This window comes from Meleagris gallopavo, chromosome 3 (genome assembly GCF_905368555.1).
Source record: "Meleagris gallopavo chromosome 3, MGAL_WU_HG_1.1, whole genome shotgun sequence".
NCBI classification, from domain to species: domain Eukaryota; kingdom Metazoa; phylum Chordata; class Aves; order Galliformes; family Phasianidae; genus Meleagris; species Meleagris gallopavo.
In genome coordinates this window covers 34,438,578-34,451,909 of record NC_139406.1, presented here as the reverse complement: position 1 = coordinate 34,451,909, position 13,332 = coordinate 34,438,578, and the positions used below count along the sequence as shown (strand labels likewise).

The 13,332-nt window shown below is 37.6% G+C and overlaps 1 protein-coding gene across 1 annotated transcript in view; it reads right to left on the bottom strand.

The window, feature by feature from the left end:
• Window positions 1-13,332, bottom strand: part of CTNNAL1 (catenin alpha like 1) — a 59,630-nt gene that overhangs the window by 39,290 nt on the left and 7,008 nt on the right. Inside the window, exon 2 of the mRNA XM_085220596.1 lies at window positions 2,682-2,871. Within this exon, the coding sequence (XP_085076722.1) occupies window positions 2,682-2,871 (190 nt within the window). The remainder of the gene's footprint in view (window positions 1-2,681; window positions 2,872-13,332) is intronic.

The following is a 13,332-nucleotide window of genomic DNA, read 5'->3' as shown; positions in this document are numbered from 1 at the left end:
TCGTTATAGTAAAATGTTCACAAGTGCAGAAGTAAGCTATAACTTCACGTGTGAAATCCCAGACTTAACTTTATTGTCAGTCCTTAATCTAACATTACTGACAATACTTCATCAACATATATGTAATTTTACAACACAGAACATTTTCTTTAGGGACAGGAAGATCATGGCAGGTCTATTTCTACTTCTTCTGCTTCCTCATTGTGCATGTATAACTAGAAACAAAGGAAAACTTTGTGACCAGTACAATCTCAGTCAACAACCAGTCACTATTTGTATCATAAGGATATTTTAAAGAAGGCTTCTTCTCCTACTTTTCCCTTTATTTTACCCTTGCAGAGATTTAAAAAAAAGAAAGAAAAAAGTTCACACTCTCCTTACAGAACTCAATACCTTAGGCAAAACTACAACTTCTCATAAAATCCTTCTTATCCCACGAGAAGAGTTGGTGCACCACACCGTGTTACATGGCTGGCTGAAGTTTTTGTGGGAACCTTACGTAAAGCTTTATGCTTGCTTGTTACATGTATTGTAATGTATAAATCCAGTATGTAACATTGACATCTCCAGTATTGATGGCTGATATAGAAAAAGAACAAGGAGCTGACAGTTTGGGCTTTTTAAACTAGTCATGTTCAAGGATGAATAACATTTCTATGATGATTCTTCTATACGTGTTATTATAGGATGTAACTCTCCAGAAGATTTTACTGGCTTGCTTCAGGATAGAAAAGTTCTTCAAAATGGCACTCAGACAACTGTATCTTGAGACTATTTAGATGACAACTATCCATAAAAATGTGTCTGCACAAAGGACTCTCTAGCCTTGTTCAACACTTAACAGTCCACGGAGTTACACTAGCAAAAAACAACCGAATAAAAAAATCTAAATCAAACAATAACATGTATGATATATTGAATATTCCATGTAAGTCTTCAGTTAGATCTAAAACACATAAGCCAGAGAGTAACTGACCCGTGCCAAGGGCAATTTGAAACTTGACAGAAAAATAAATAACCTATATCCCCTCTCCTCTGTACTTAGGGGGAGAAAAAACAACACAAGAAGTATAACCATTGGGTGAGATAAAACAGTGCAGCCAGAGTATTTTTAGATTCTGAGCTCCTTCTGAATAAACTGATAGGAAGGAGTTGAAAAAAGAACTTAGCCACAAAATAGCTGGCAAGTCAAGAAATAGATATTCACATTGCACTGGTCTTTTAACAGCTGAGATTATCAATGGAAACTTTCGGCTTGTCAGCATTTTACTTGGATCTTTGAAGAGAAAAGACATGTTTTACATAACAAGTGGAATGTTTTCAAATTAGGACATTTCTGTTTGCAGCCAAGTTTACTGGAGCGGCCATGAAACTTCAGCCTGAAGTTTATCTAGAATAGTCTTTCAAATCACAAAAACAGTCCAGTGTGTTTCTTTGCTACTCATTGCTGAGGAATTTCCAGAGGATTTCTTATATTACTATGCTTAATCTGTAAGCTTTTATTTTAAGTACAAAATCAATATTAACTGCATATGCCAAATACATTAACGATACGCATCCCCAAATTTTCAGGCCAGCACAAGGATTAAGCCAGAAGAATGCTAGCCAAAAAGCAAGATCCTCAGGCTTTTGGGCTTATTAAAAAGATAAAGAACAGAGTAATAAACAAATGAAAATAAATCTCACAAACACCCACAAGTCCACTGTTTATCTTAATAGACCAATTACAGTGAGCTGGTCTTGGAGTACAGCTCCTTTTGGCTGACAAGCCATTAGTGTTGAAGGAAGGCTCATTTATTTGTCAGAACAGCTGGAAGCTCAAGATAGACTTTATGCTTCCTGTGGCTTCAGGGAGACAATCTGTCATGCCGGTAGGCACTTCTGCCTGCTTCAAGCAGAACTTCCCATTATCTAAAAGTATATCAAAGGAAAAAAAAAAAAAAAAAACCACACCCAAGCACAACAATATTCATTTAGGAAGTCTAGTAAAACATCATGCAATGGGCATATCTGGGAATGTGGTCTCTAGCACGACACTGAATTGTCTTACAGTATCAGAAAATATAACCCACTGTTTCCATACAGGGTGGCTTCTGGGAGAAGGACCATGACAATAGTCAACTTGATCCCTCGTCCACACTTCAAATTAAATCCATACACCCAGCAAGTTTGTAACAAAAATGGTATCCAGCAAAAAGAGAAATACAGTTTGATATTTTCATTTTACTGAGGGGAGTCGTCAGATGAATGATGTGAGTCATCTTACTGAGTGCTGATGAAATTCGGGTTGACACTGACCTTCATTCAGACATTCAGATTTAGAATGCAGTGACCTCAAATTACTTTAAATACCCCACTGTTTTAGCTTGAGAGCAATAAACTCTGGACATGTTCTCTCAACATTCTGCTCTTTGTTTCTAAAAACATAATAATAATAAAAAAAAATAAAACAGCAGTCAGGTAATTCCTTCTGGCAAAAGATCAAAGCCACCACACAATTCCATTGTCTGCTGATTAAATGACAACAATTTAAGCAAGCGACCAAGGTAACAGACTATGCAGAAGAGAGTAAAACAATTAAATAACACACTAAAGTTCTTACATTACTCCAGACAATACAAACACTGATCCAAATAGGGCACAAGTACAACAGGTTACAAATTTCATGAGTAACTACGTACCTGCTCTCCTTGCTTCAATGCAAGCAATATTCATTTCTTCTTTCAATTCATGATTTTCGTTGGCGATTGCTTCACCTACTGTAACAAATCTTCCAACTGCCAGGTTAACTGCTTGGCCCACTCGCTGAATTGCCTGCAGAGTCTTGTCAGAACGCTTTGGTTTATCCTTGTGGTTAATAAGAGTAGTTATCTGTGAACAAGTAAGAGTCAACTATTAGAACACTATACAAGATGTCTTTTTAATATTGTTGGTAAGTCTTGAGCAGAACTCAGAGACAGTTTTTTAGTATACTAATAAAATACAGAATGGAACCACAAGGTATCATTTAACTTGTTAGAGAAGAGGGAAAAAAAGAGCATAATTAAATTTGCTCATCTGCTACCATCTCAGCTTGTTCCAGATCCAAAAGAATTGAGGGAGTATTTTCCTCCTAAACTGCCTAGGTTCTCCTACCTGTCAAGCCTATTGTAGAACAAGAGCATAAAAGCTGTGCCTGTAATGCTCATATCACACCCAAGGAAAATGCAGGAAACAGTGTAAGAACTGTTCTGCTTCATAATTTGGTCAATGTCCAAGGCCTTCAGCTAAGATATCACTTTCTAGAAAAAAGTTTCAGGTGTGAAGATTTTACTGGGGCTAGGTTTGAATGACAGAAGCTGACTTACTCATACTAGCAGTATCAAATACCTTGGCAGAAAACACTGCACCACCACCACTTCCTCCTCTCCCTAGAAAAGAAGAAAAAAATCTAGAAAATACTAAAAATGTTCCCAATAAATAGTACTACTTTATTCAAGAACTGCTATGGGAATTAAGAATATTTTTTCCTAGAATAAAGCATCATTATAGAAACACATCATCTACTCAGTACCTTCTTATATATGTTTTCCTCTATCCCACTTGTACCCAAACCACAAGCTCCAAAGGAACGCCACTTTCTACTGTTCACACAACAAATCTGGCCCTGTAAGAGTCCTCCAGTTCACCAACCTCTCTCCTCAAAGCCTAAAAATCCTTAATGACTCTCCAGCAAAATGACAGGTTAAGATGAAAACAAAATCCTCTTAGAGAGTAAACCAAGCATATATCTCAACACCTTCAGATTCATTCTAGAATTGGAGTGATATTACCAAAATGGATTAATTCCTCCCCTCCAATTATCATTACTTCATCAGAAATTCAGATTGATGTCAAATGGATATGAAAATCACACAAAAAACTGCAACATGCAGTTTCCAGAATTCTTGCATTGTGAATGCTCTTCATACAGCAAAGTGTCCAATACCCAAAGGTAATCTACCAATCCCAGCAGGCCAGTACCTGACTGACCACAGACAGGAAGAGTACAAAGAGCATTAGCCCAAATGCTGTGAAAAAAACAATTTGCTAGAGAGTCACAACTCTGTTTCCTCAACTGATATTTAAGCAAACAGCAACCTAACATTATGTAAACAAAGGACTCAAACACTCATTGAGTTAATGACTTTTCAAAAGTATGTAGAATAACAAATAGAATACAAGTTGGATGCACATCCTGTCTGCAAGTCTGCCTCCCACAGCATTTCATAATAGCAGAAGTTTAAACACGTTCTGTGTAACCCTGAAAAAATGCATACAAAACTAACACTGCAGAATGAAAGGAATCCCACGGTCTGTTACAAATCTTCAAGGGCATTTTAATCCCATATGTTACTGTAGAGGTATGTAAATGACAAAAATCACTAAGATGACACTTTGAGTTAATCATTTTTAAACGTTTTTAGAAACATTTTTATTTCAGACATGGGTGAAGTTCACCTCTTTAGCACTCTCTTCATAAGGAATCATCAGTACTGCATGATTTCAGACAGAGAGCCCCATCATTCCCATTATGTAAGCTGAAGCAAGAAACAGTAGCATGTACCACCACCAGCATCATCTAGTCTGTAACACACACTGAAGTAGTTTGTAAGTGCAGGTAAAGCTTTACAGATCTTTCCTGGAATAAACAACACCCAGATGGGTAATATAATTTCTTTGGGACTAGCTACATTACGGCCACTTGAGTAACAACTGTAATGTTAGAATGGAATAAAACTCACTGACCAATAGACATCAGTCAAGAGGTCTGATACACACAACAACTCCAGGCAATGCTACAGGTTTGGGGCTGAAGCACTATGTGGACAAAACAGACCTGGAGGTATTAGTTGACTTTCAGCTGAACAAGAGCCAGCAGTGTGTCCAGGTAGCCAAGAAGGTCAATGGCATCCTCCCTTATATCAGAAATAGTGCAACCAGCAGGAGCAGAGAAGCGATCACCTCTCTGGAATCAGGTCTGTGAGGCCACACCTTGAGTACTGTGTTCAATTTTGGGCCCCTCACTACAAATTGAGGTCCTGGAGTGTGCCCCAAGAAGGGCAATGAAACTGTGAAGGGTCTGGAGCACAACTCTGATGAGGAGCAGCTGAGGGAACTGGGATTGTTCAGCCTGGAGAAGAGGAGGCTCAAGTGAGACTTTATCGCTCTCTACAATAACCTGAAAAGAGGTTGCAGCAAGGTGGGTGTTGGCCTCTTCTCACAAATAACTAGCAATAGGACTATAGAGAATGGCCTCAAATTGCACCAGGCGAGATTCAGGTTGGACATTATGGAAAAAACGTAATGGAAGAAATTCTTTGCTGAAAGAGCAGTCAGATGCTGGAATGGGCTGCCCAGAAAGGTGGTGGAATCACCGACCCCAGACGTGTTCAAGAAACATTTAGATGCTGTGAGTGACGTGGCTTAATGGGAAATACTGGAGATAGGTGGACAGTTGGAATAGATGATCTTGGAAATCTTTTTCAACCTTGGTGGTTCTGTGATTCTATATCAAGATATAAATACCTTCATGCCTATTAAAGAGCTATCAACACTACAACATTAGATATGGCAAATGCAGCCTGTACTGATACAGTAAATTTTGCATAGAAAAATAAGAATATATATAATATATATATACACATATATAAAACACCCACATTATATATATATATTATATATATATATATTTATATATATTAATATTTATATATATTTAATATATATATATAAAACAAAGTAGCAGACAGCTCTGAAACAGGAACAGGTAATTCCTGCTGAAAGAAGTAGGTAGAGAAATCTAGGAAATATGTATCAGCTAAAGGAAGAAGGGCTGTGTTTGGTTCTAGAAACATGAGTAAGACTGAACGTAAAATCCTTAATGATGTCAAAGGAGCAAGAAAAGTTCTTCACATATAGCAGATTGGGTGGCACATCTATCTGTGAAAAGCATTGCTGGGTATGCAAGAAGAATGTACAATTCCGAGAAATATCTCTTCCTTCATAAAGTGGTAAACATGACAAGATATACTCAGATATATCCCCTATTTAAAACAAACTTATGAAAAAGCAGAGGCACAAGCTACTGGAGGAAATTAATTTTAATGCTGTATTTCAAACCAATAGCTGTTGCAGTTTCAGACTTTTTCAGTGAAGACTTAATCAAGCTTATAATTTAAAAATCAAGCAATAGTGTTTAAATACGTTTCAAATTACAAAAAATTGCTTTTTCCTCTACATCACTGCAACCTGTGGCCCAGCCAATGCAATCAGACCATAACTGTTAATTTTTAAGTAAGAAACCCCTGCAACTCCAAGAGCATTACCTAAGCTCTGCTTTAAACTTAAGGCCTCCCACATATTTAATTCTCTACATACCATATCACTCAGTTACTAACACTTGTGGTGTCTGGGCAGGAGTTAACAACTGCAGAGATTACCTGTAAGCCTCTCCGAACAAGAGAAATACGTTACATACTGTTTACTTAAGAATTTACCCGCCAGGTGCTAGAAAGGAAACAGACCTTTCAATGATGTTTACATTCTGTTGAATAAGAACTCATACTTTTACATGAAATACTTGTGCGAGATTGAGATGATCAGCTTAAAGATTGTGTGATTTCAAGAAATTGTCAGTTACAACCCTTAGTATCTTGCGGAAAACAGCCTGTGGAAAACAGCCTTCTCCCCCACAACATTACTGGAACAAACATATAGCCATAACAGACCAAGCTGTACTTGATATTTAAGGAAACGAGTTCAATTGTGGCAGTTTCCAAGCAGCTGTTTTCAAAGCTTTTGGAGGGCTTTCAGATATGGCATTTAAGTTGTTATATGCTTCATGCACAGGAAGCATCATGGCAACATGCTTCACTAAAAATATCATAATGCCTATTTATTATCAGTGTAATTAAGTCTTGCATGACAGAATGAAGTGATACTTAAGAGACTGGGTTTCAGGAAGTGTTTATAGACTACTATATATAAAACCAACGGAAATGTAGCTATTTCACAGCCATTTCCACAAACACAGAAGTTAAACTGGGAAATTATGTTGGAAGGTACCTTACATACCTCCTCACCCTGCACGCTGTACGTAGGATGATTTAGACTTACGTGAGTAATGTTTGTTATTGCCTCACCTTATCAGTTTTCCTGTTAGAGCAAATACTTACGGTATTTTTTCTGTAAAGTGAGGATTAGCTATAGCTTGTAGCAAACTTAGATTAACAGCTCATCTTATAGATTGCATATTTTCACCTTTGCATCTTCCATTAATATCATATAGGTAGAAAATATATTTTTGAAATAAATACAATAACAGCAATGGAAAGCCTTTGCTAAGAAAATGCAATAGCACTGCATACTAGGCAAGAAGATATAAACACAACAGGAGCATGCCGCAAAGTAAGGTTGACAGGACACGTAAAAACTTTGGCCACAACAGTCTCCACACAGCTCAGACTTTTATTAACTCATATTAAGCTGGGAGCTAGAGGAGTGGGAAATGACTTCTAATATTACTTTTGGGCACTGTATCTCATTAGGTTTTATGTAACTCCCCAAGGACAAACAGACAGGTCTTCTGGTTCATTCAGCCAGACAGCAGCAGACATTGCTCTAACATCTACATCTGCTACAGAATACAACCATACTTGTAGGAGTGGATGTCCTGTGCTCCTGCAAGGCCTACAAGCAGAACTGTCAGGAAAGCTTCTCATCACAGAAGACAAACCTCAGGGAACTCAAGAGGTGGATAAGGAAGTACTACCTGCTTACCTGTCCTAGAAATTGTCTGCCAAAATCAGTAATCTGTCTAGGCATGAAGAAAAATCTTACTATTTTCTAAGATTTTGACCACTCATCTACAAAATAGCCACATACACACACGCACCTGGCTTTTTTTTTTTTTTTTTTTTTTTAAGAATTAGAAGGCCTTATCTTCCTACTCGGGTTTTAACTGTAGGAATTCAACTCTGAAAGTTTTCAAAAGCTAGAAAAGATTCACAAAAATGAAATTTTGGATGCTGCTAGAGAGCACCCAAAGGAGGTTAAAGGATCTTGAGGGCAAGAGGTACGAGGAGTGGCTGAAGTCCCTGTTGGCTCAGCCCAGAGAAGCTCAGGAGCTCAGGGGAGGCCCGATGGTGGCTGCAGCTCCTCACGGGAGCGGAGAGACAGTGCTGAGCTCTGGGCAGCTGGGGGTTAGGGAAATTGTCTGCACCAGAGGGTGATGAGCATGGAATAGGCTGCTGGAGTTCAAGGAGTGTCTATTCAATGCTCTCAGACATACGGTCTGAGTTTTGGGTGGTCTTGTGTGAAGCCAAGAGCTGGACTCAATGGCCTTATCTTTCCAAATCTAGATATTTAGTCTAGACCAAGTCTAGATATTTAGTCCTTTCCAAATCTAGATATTCCATGATTCTATGAAATGCTATTGCATTAGCTACTGATGCACTAATTAAATGTAGAAACCCATGTTCTACTTAGCATTAAAATAGTATTTGAAACATCTGTCTCTGCTTTATGAACAACTGAAACAGAACATTTTCTTCTACATATTGTTCATGTGTATGAAAGGACAACCAACCCCCTCTTGCACAGACCTCAATACATTGTACAGGGCCTCAAGACACTATTTCTGTAAAGGAACAGCTTGCAAGAAGCAATACGATACTGCTACCATATATTTACATATATTCCTCACACTGCCTATAAACAGGATGCAAAAGACAGTACAAAAACTCTGCATGACCAGAACACTGAGTTTCCTTTACACTTAGAATCATAGAAACATTCGAGTTGGAAGGGATCCCTAATGGCTGCCTGGTCCAACTCCTCTGCAATGAACAGGGACACCTACATCAGGCTGCTCAGAGCCCCACCCTGCCTGACCTTGAATGTTTCCAAGGATGGGGCATCCACCACCTCTCTGGGCAACCTGTTCCAGTGCCTCAACCACTCTTACTGTTTAAAAAAAAAGGTTTCTTATATCCAATCTAAATCTCCTCTGTTCTAGATTGAAACCATTTCCCATTGTCCTACCACAACAGACTCTGATAAGGAATTTGTCTTTTTTTTTTCTTATATCCCCCCTTTAGATACTGACAGACCGCTCTCAGGTCTCCCCAGAGGGTCTCTTCTCCATGCAGCCCCAGCTCTCTCAGCCTGTCCTCCCAGGAGAGATGTGCCATCCCTTAAATCATTTCTATGGCCCTCTGGTCATGCTTCAACAGGTCCACATCTCTCCTACACTGAGGACTCCACATCTGGATGCAGTACTTGCAGTACTGAGATTGTTGTAGTTGCATCTTTATATGAGGGCTTTCCAAAAACATCTTATTGCTTTTGTTTAGCAAAAGCCTTCAGGAAAGCAAATGAAATAAACCACTTTGACAACCTGTAAGCTAATTCACTTATCTGCAGGCAAGTGCTTATAGGAACCTCTGGCAATCTTTCACATGTAGCATCTGACAAGCTGATGGCTGATAAGCCAAGACTGGACAGGAAGAAAGGATAATCCAGGGTGGGCAGTGACAAGAAGAAGCTGACAAGCAGCACAAAAAGAGCCCTACCAAATCAAATTGCCAGCCTACCTAAACTAGTGTCTCTAACAGGGGCTAAACACGTTGGGTACCTAGGAAAAAAAATCAACAAAAACAACCCAAATAGAAGAATAAAACAAGCAAATGAGATACATTCATCGCTATGTTACACTTGTATCAAGAGTTTTGATTAACTACAAATTGTACTTTGCATTTTAAAACAACATTTAAACTTGTACTTCTCATGCAAAACAGCTTCACATGTAGACAATATTATTTTGATGGGGGTCAGAAGAGCTCTCTACACTCACATCTCTTTCTGATCTAGGCTTCAAAACTTACCTCAGACTTCTGTAAACTTTGCAAGGAAAGACAAGAGTTCAGAACTCCATATTTGAATACACACCTCAGATAATTAGCTTCATTACTATACACTTGTTACACATTCTTGGAATTGTTTAGAGAACAAAAGGATTGAATTCACAGATGTACTAATGCAGGGAATGGCCTTTCTTTGTGCTGAATGCACTTTTAGAAAACCAAGAGTCCTTTAAACTTCAAGATTCAAACCCAACACCATTTGGAGAAGTAAAAATAGTAAAGATACAGATGAACTTGTTCAGTTGTGATGTAGTACTTCTATGACACCAATTTATTTCCTCTAGAGTGTTTCGGGAGCATTTGAGATTTCTCCACCCCAAACAAATGAAAACTTTGGTTTATTTTTTTTTTCCTATGTGATTAAGATTATTTCCAACTTTAAACTTCTTTTTTTTTTTTTTAGAAGTTGCTAAAAAGAACTCTGCAGAAACAGAAGCAAACAACACAGCAAACAACAGACAATAGTTTTTGCAATCCATGGACCCATGCATTATGTGGAATTGATAAATATCCTAATAATGTTACTAAAATAACACTGCTGTAAAGGAGAAATTCACTTGCTTCGTAAAATTCAGTTTTCACAAACTCCCTGAAAATCGTTGATTCAAAGATACTTGGCAGAAAATTGACACTCCTGCCATGCTCCTTTCTCTTCCCCCACCCCACACAGAGCAGAGGAAGATAAGGAACCCTGAACAATGTTCAGCAATGCTTGACCACTGATCTAACAACACTGAAGTTTTCACTCTTTTTGTTATACGCCTTGCAAGTCAAACAAGTGACTTATCTTCTTGCCCAAAAGAAGGTTTCTATAAAAACCAGTGACAGTGGGGAAGATACGTATTTTTAAACAACTCAAGTTTCAATTTCATTCTCTTTTTGAAAAGTCACGTGGAAGTTTAGAATGAGATTTCCACTTTTGAGCAATTTGACACTTAAGTTGGGAAAAATAATTTGTTTTAATTCAAATTTAACCAATTTCTAATGTCTAATTTAACATTTTCTGACTAAATATGTAAATCAAGTGCCCCGAACATCATGGTATATGTACTTATTTATCCTAAGATGTATCAAAAAATAAAATGGCCTTTAATGCCTTTGCATTCTAGCAGTCACCACACAGAAATTTTACTGAAATGCACAACTTCCTCACTAGGAAAGTGAATTTGAGCTAATGAATGCAATAATTGGTCTTAATGGTAGAGAAGCCAACAACAACTCCTGTTGCTCTCCAGTTCAGTACCTTCTAACCTGAATGGGTAGATTTCAAAAATACGACTATTACCTTTTTTTCATTCTGCACTTGAAATTCTGGGCATAAGCAAGCTTGTTTTGTTAAAACAAGAACATCTCAGATGGGAGCCCATCATTTAAAGTGTACTTTCAGATGTGGTCAAAACAGATGCAGACATTTTCAGCACCAGAGAGATGCAAGTCTCAGAAATAACTCAATTTACAAACATGATCAGATAAACCTAAAACCAAAGACTGAATGCCAAATAATTATTGTGGCTTTCTTGTCTAACTTGCCTCTGTTAGCTCATCTAAACCTCTGCTGCCTGTGCAAGCAATGCCTGAGACACCTCTGATCTTCTTATTCAGAAAAAAGCCACTGTTGGGGAACTAAAAATTCAGATATTGTAACGTAGGATGTAACACAAATACCACACTGATACTGTCTGCAGTTGAGAACTCTTCCAACTCAAGTTAGGACTGGCTCCTGCAGATGTGGAAAAAGTTGCTTGTTAGCCCCATAGGCAGCTTCACTGATATGAATGCCAGTCACACAATGCCTTATACTGCATGTTACAGACAGGATAGTTTTTCAACTCTTCTTTAGAGGAAGCTACCTTTGCAGTTCTTTGGCATACCACTTCAGTTCAGAGCAACATCTGGTACTGCTTCTTGAAAAACTCGTGGTAGTCTAGGGATTAACAGAGAAGTACAATGTACTCTGGAAAAGGCTTTGCATGTAACTATTATCCACTTAGAGAAGTGTAAACAACAACAGCAACATAAAACTTGCATATAATTTAGGAACCATTATCTGAAGAGCTCACGAGCAAATTACATTTAAATATTCTTCAATTTTACAACTGAAGGAATTTCAAAACATAATAAACTCTGATAATGAAAGGGCACATTCCTTACACTGTTTTAACTTCTACATTTTAAATCCTTGATAAGTTGGGACAGAATGTCCTTTCCAAATGGCTTTGATCCCTGTGAATAAGAAAAAGGCATTTACAACACTGAGTTACTAGAACTAATTTTCAGCTTTGTTTTTACTTGAAAATACGTGAAGTGTGGTTATAAGTGGTTACATTCATTCTGCTTAATACAAAAAGTCCATATCAAAGTGTTGCTTGATGACAAAATTAACCATGTAATATTTTTCCATATAACTCTGAAAAAATCATAGTATTTGCTCATATGTTTTTTGCAACTTGTGTTTAGGAGTTATCCTAACATTTCATTATTCATGTAATGTATAAAAACAAGAAATCATCCTGTTCACTATACAAATTATCAATTAAAAAATAGGACCAGATTCTACGTTACTGCTCAGTTATCCCACGAGCTTTAAACAAGGCAGTACAACTCAACAAGTAGAAATGATGAGGCTTTACCTAGTAAGGTTTACGCTTTGCAATGCAGAAAGCAATGGTCTCGTATTACCATAGAGCAATTTTATTAATCTATAATCAGAACTGTTTGCAATCATTCATTCCTAATTCATCTGCCGGGGATTTCAGTGCCTAATCTAAAACCGTCTGTTAACAATGCTGAATAGCAAGAAAGCTGCTCTCATTCTTTATGTGCAGGGCCATTGTGAGGCAGTTTTGATATAATACTCACTCTGCTGGAGAACTACAAAAATTTGCTTAATCTATAGGAAAGACGTTAATCAGATCTTACAATTGTAAAAGATAAGCTTCCTTTGAAAGAGAGCAGCTGATTTTCAGCAAAGTCACTATGAAGTATCTTACTTCAATTACTTGAAATGTTACAGTAATTCATTTATGTTACCAAAGCTGAATATCACAATGGAGGTGCTAAGCTGAATTCAAAGCCAGTTGCACCAGTTAAGATTTCATGTGGTAAACGTTCCAATGCAATTTTCTTTGTAAAGCAGAATGTCATTAGTGATACTAATATTAAAAAACTAACGTTACATTAAAAAAAATTCACCTATTTAAAATATCCTAAGGTATTCTTATGCTCTCAAATATACCTTAAAAACCACAACTGTAAGCAACTATCTCCCTTTCACCGATTCCTAACAACCCAGCTTCAACAACTAAACAGCTGTCAATTAGGAACAAGCCTCAGTGATGAGAAATCTGCAACAGCATCAGCCCAGCGATGCATCTGAGGCTGTGGTACG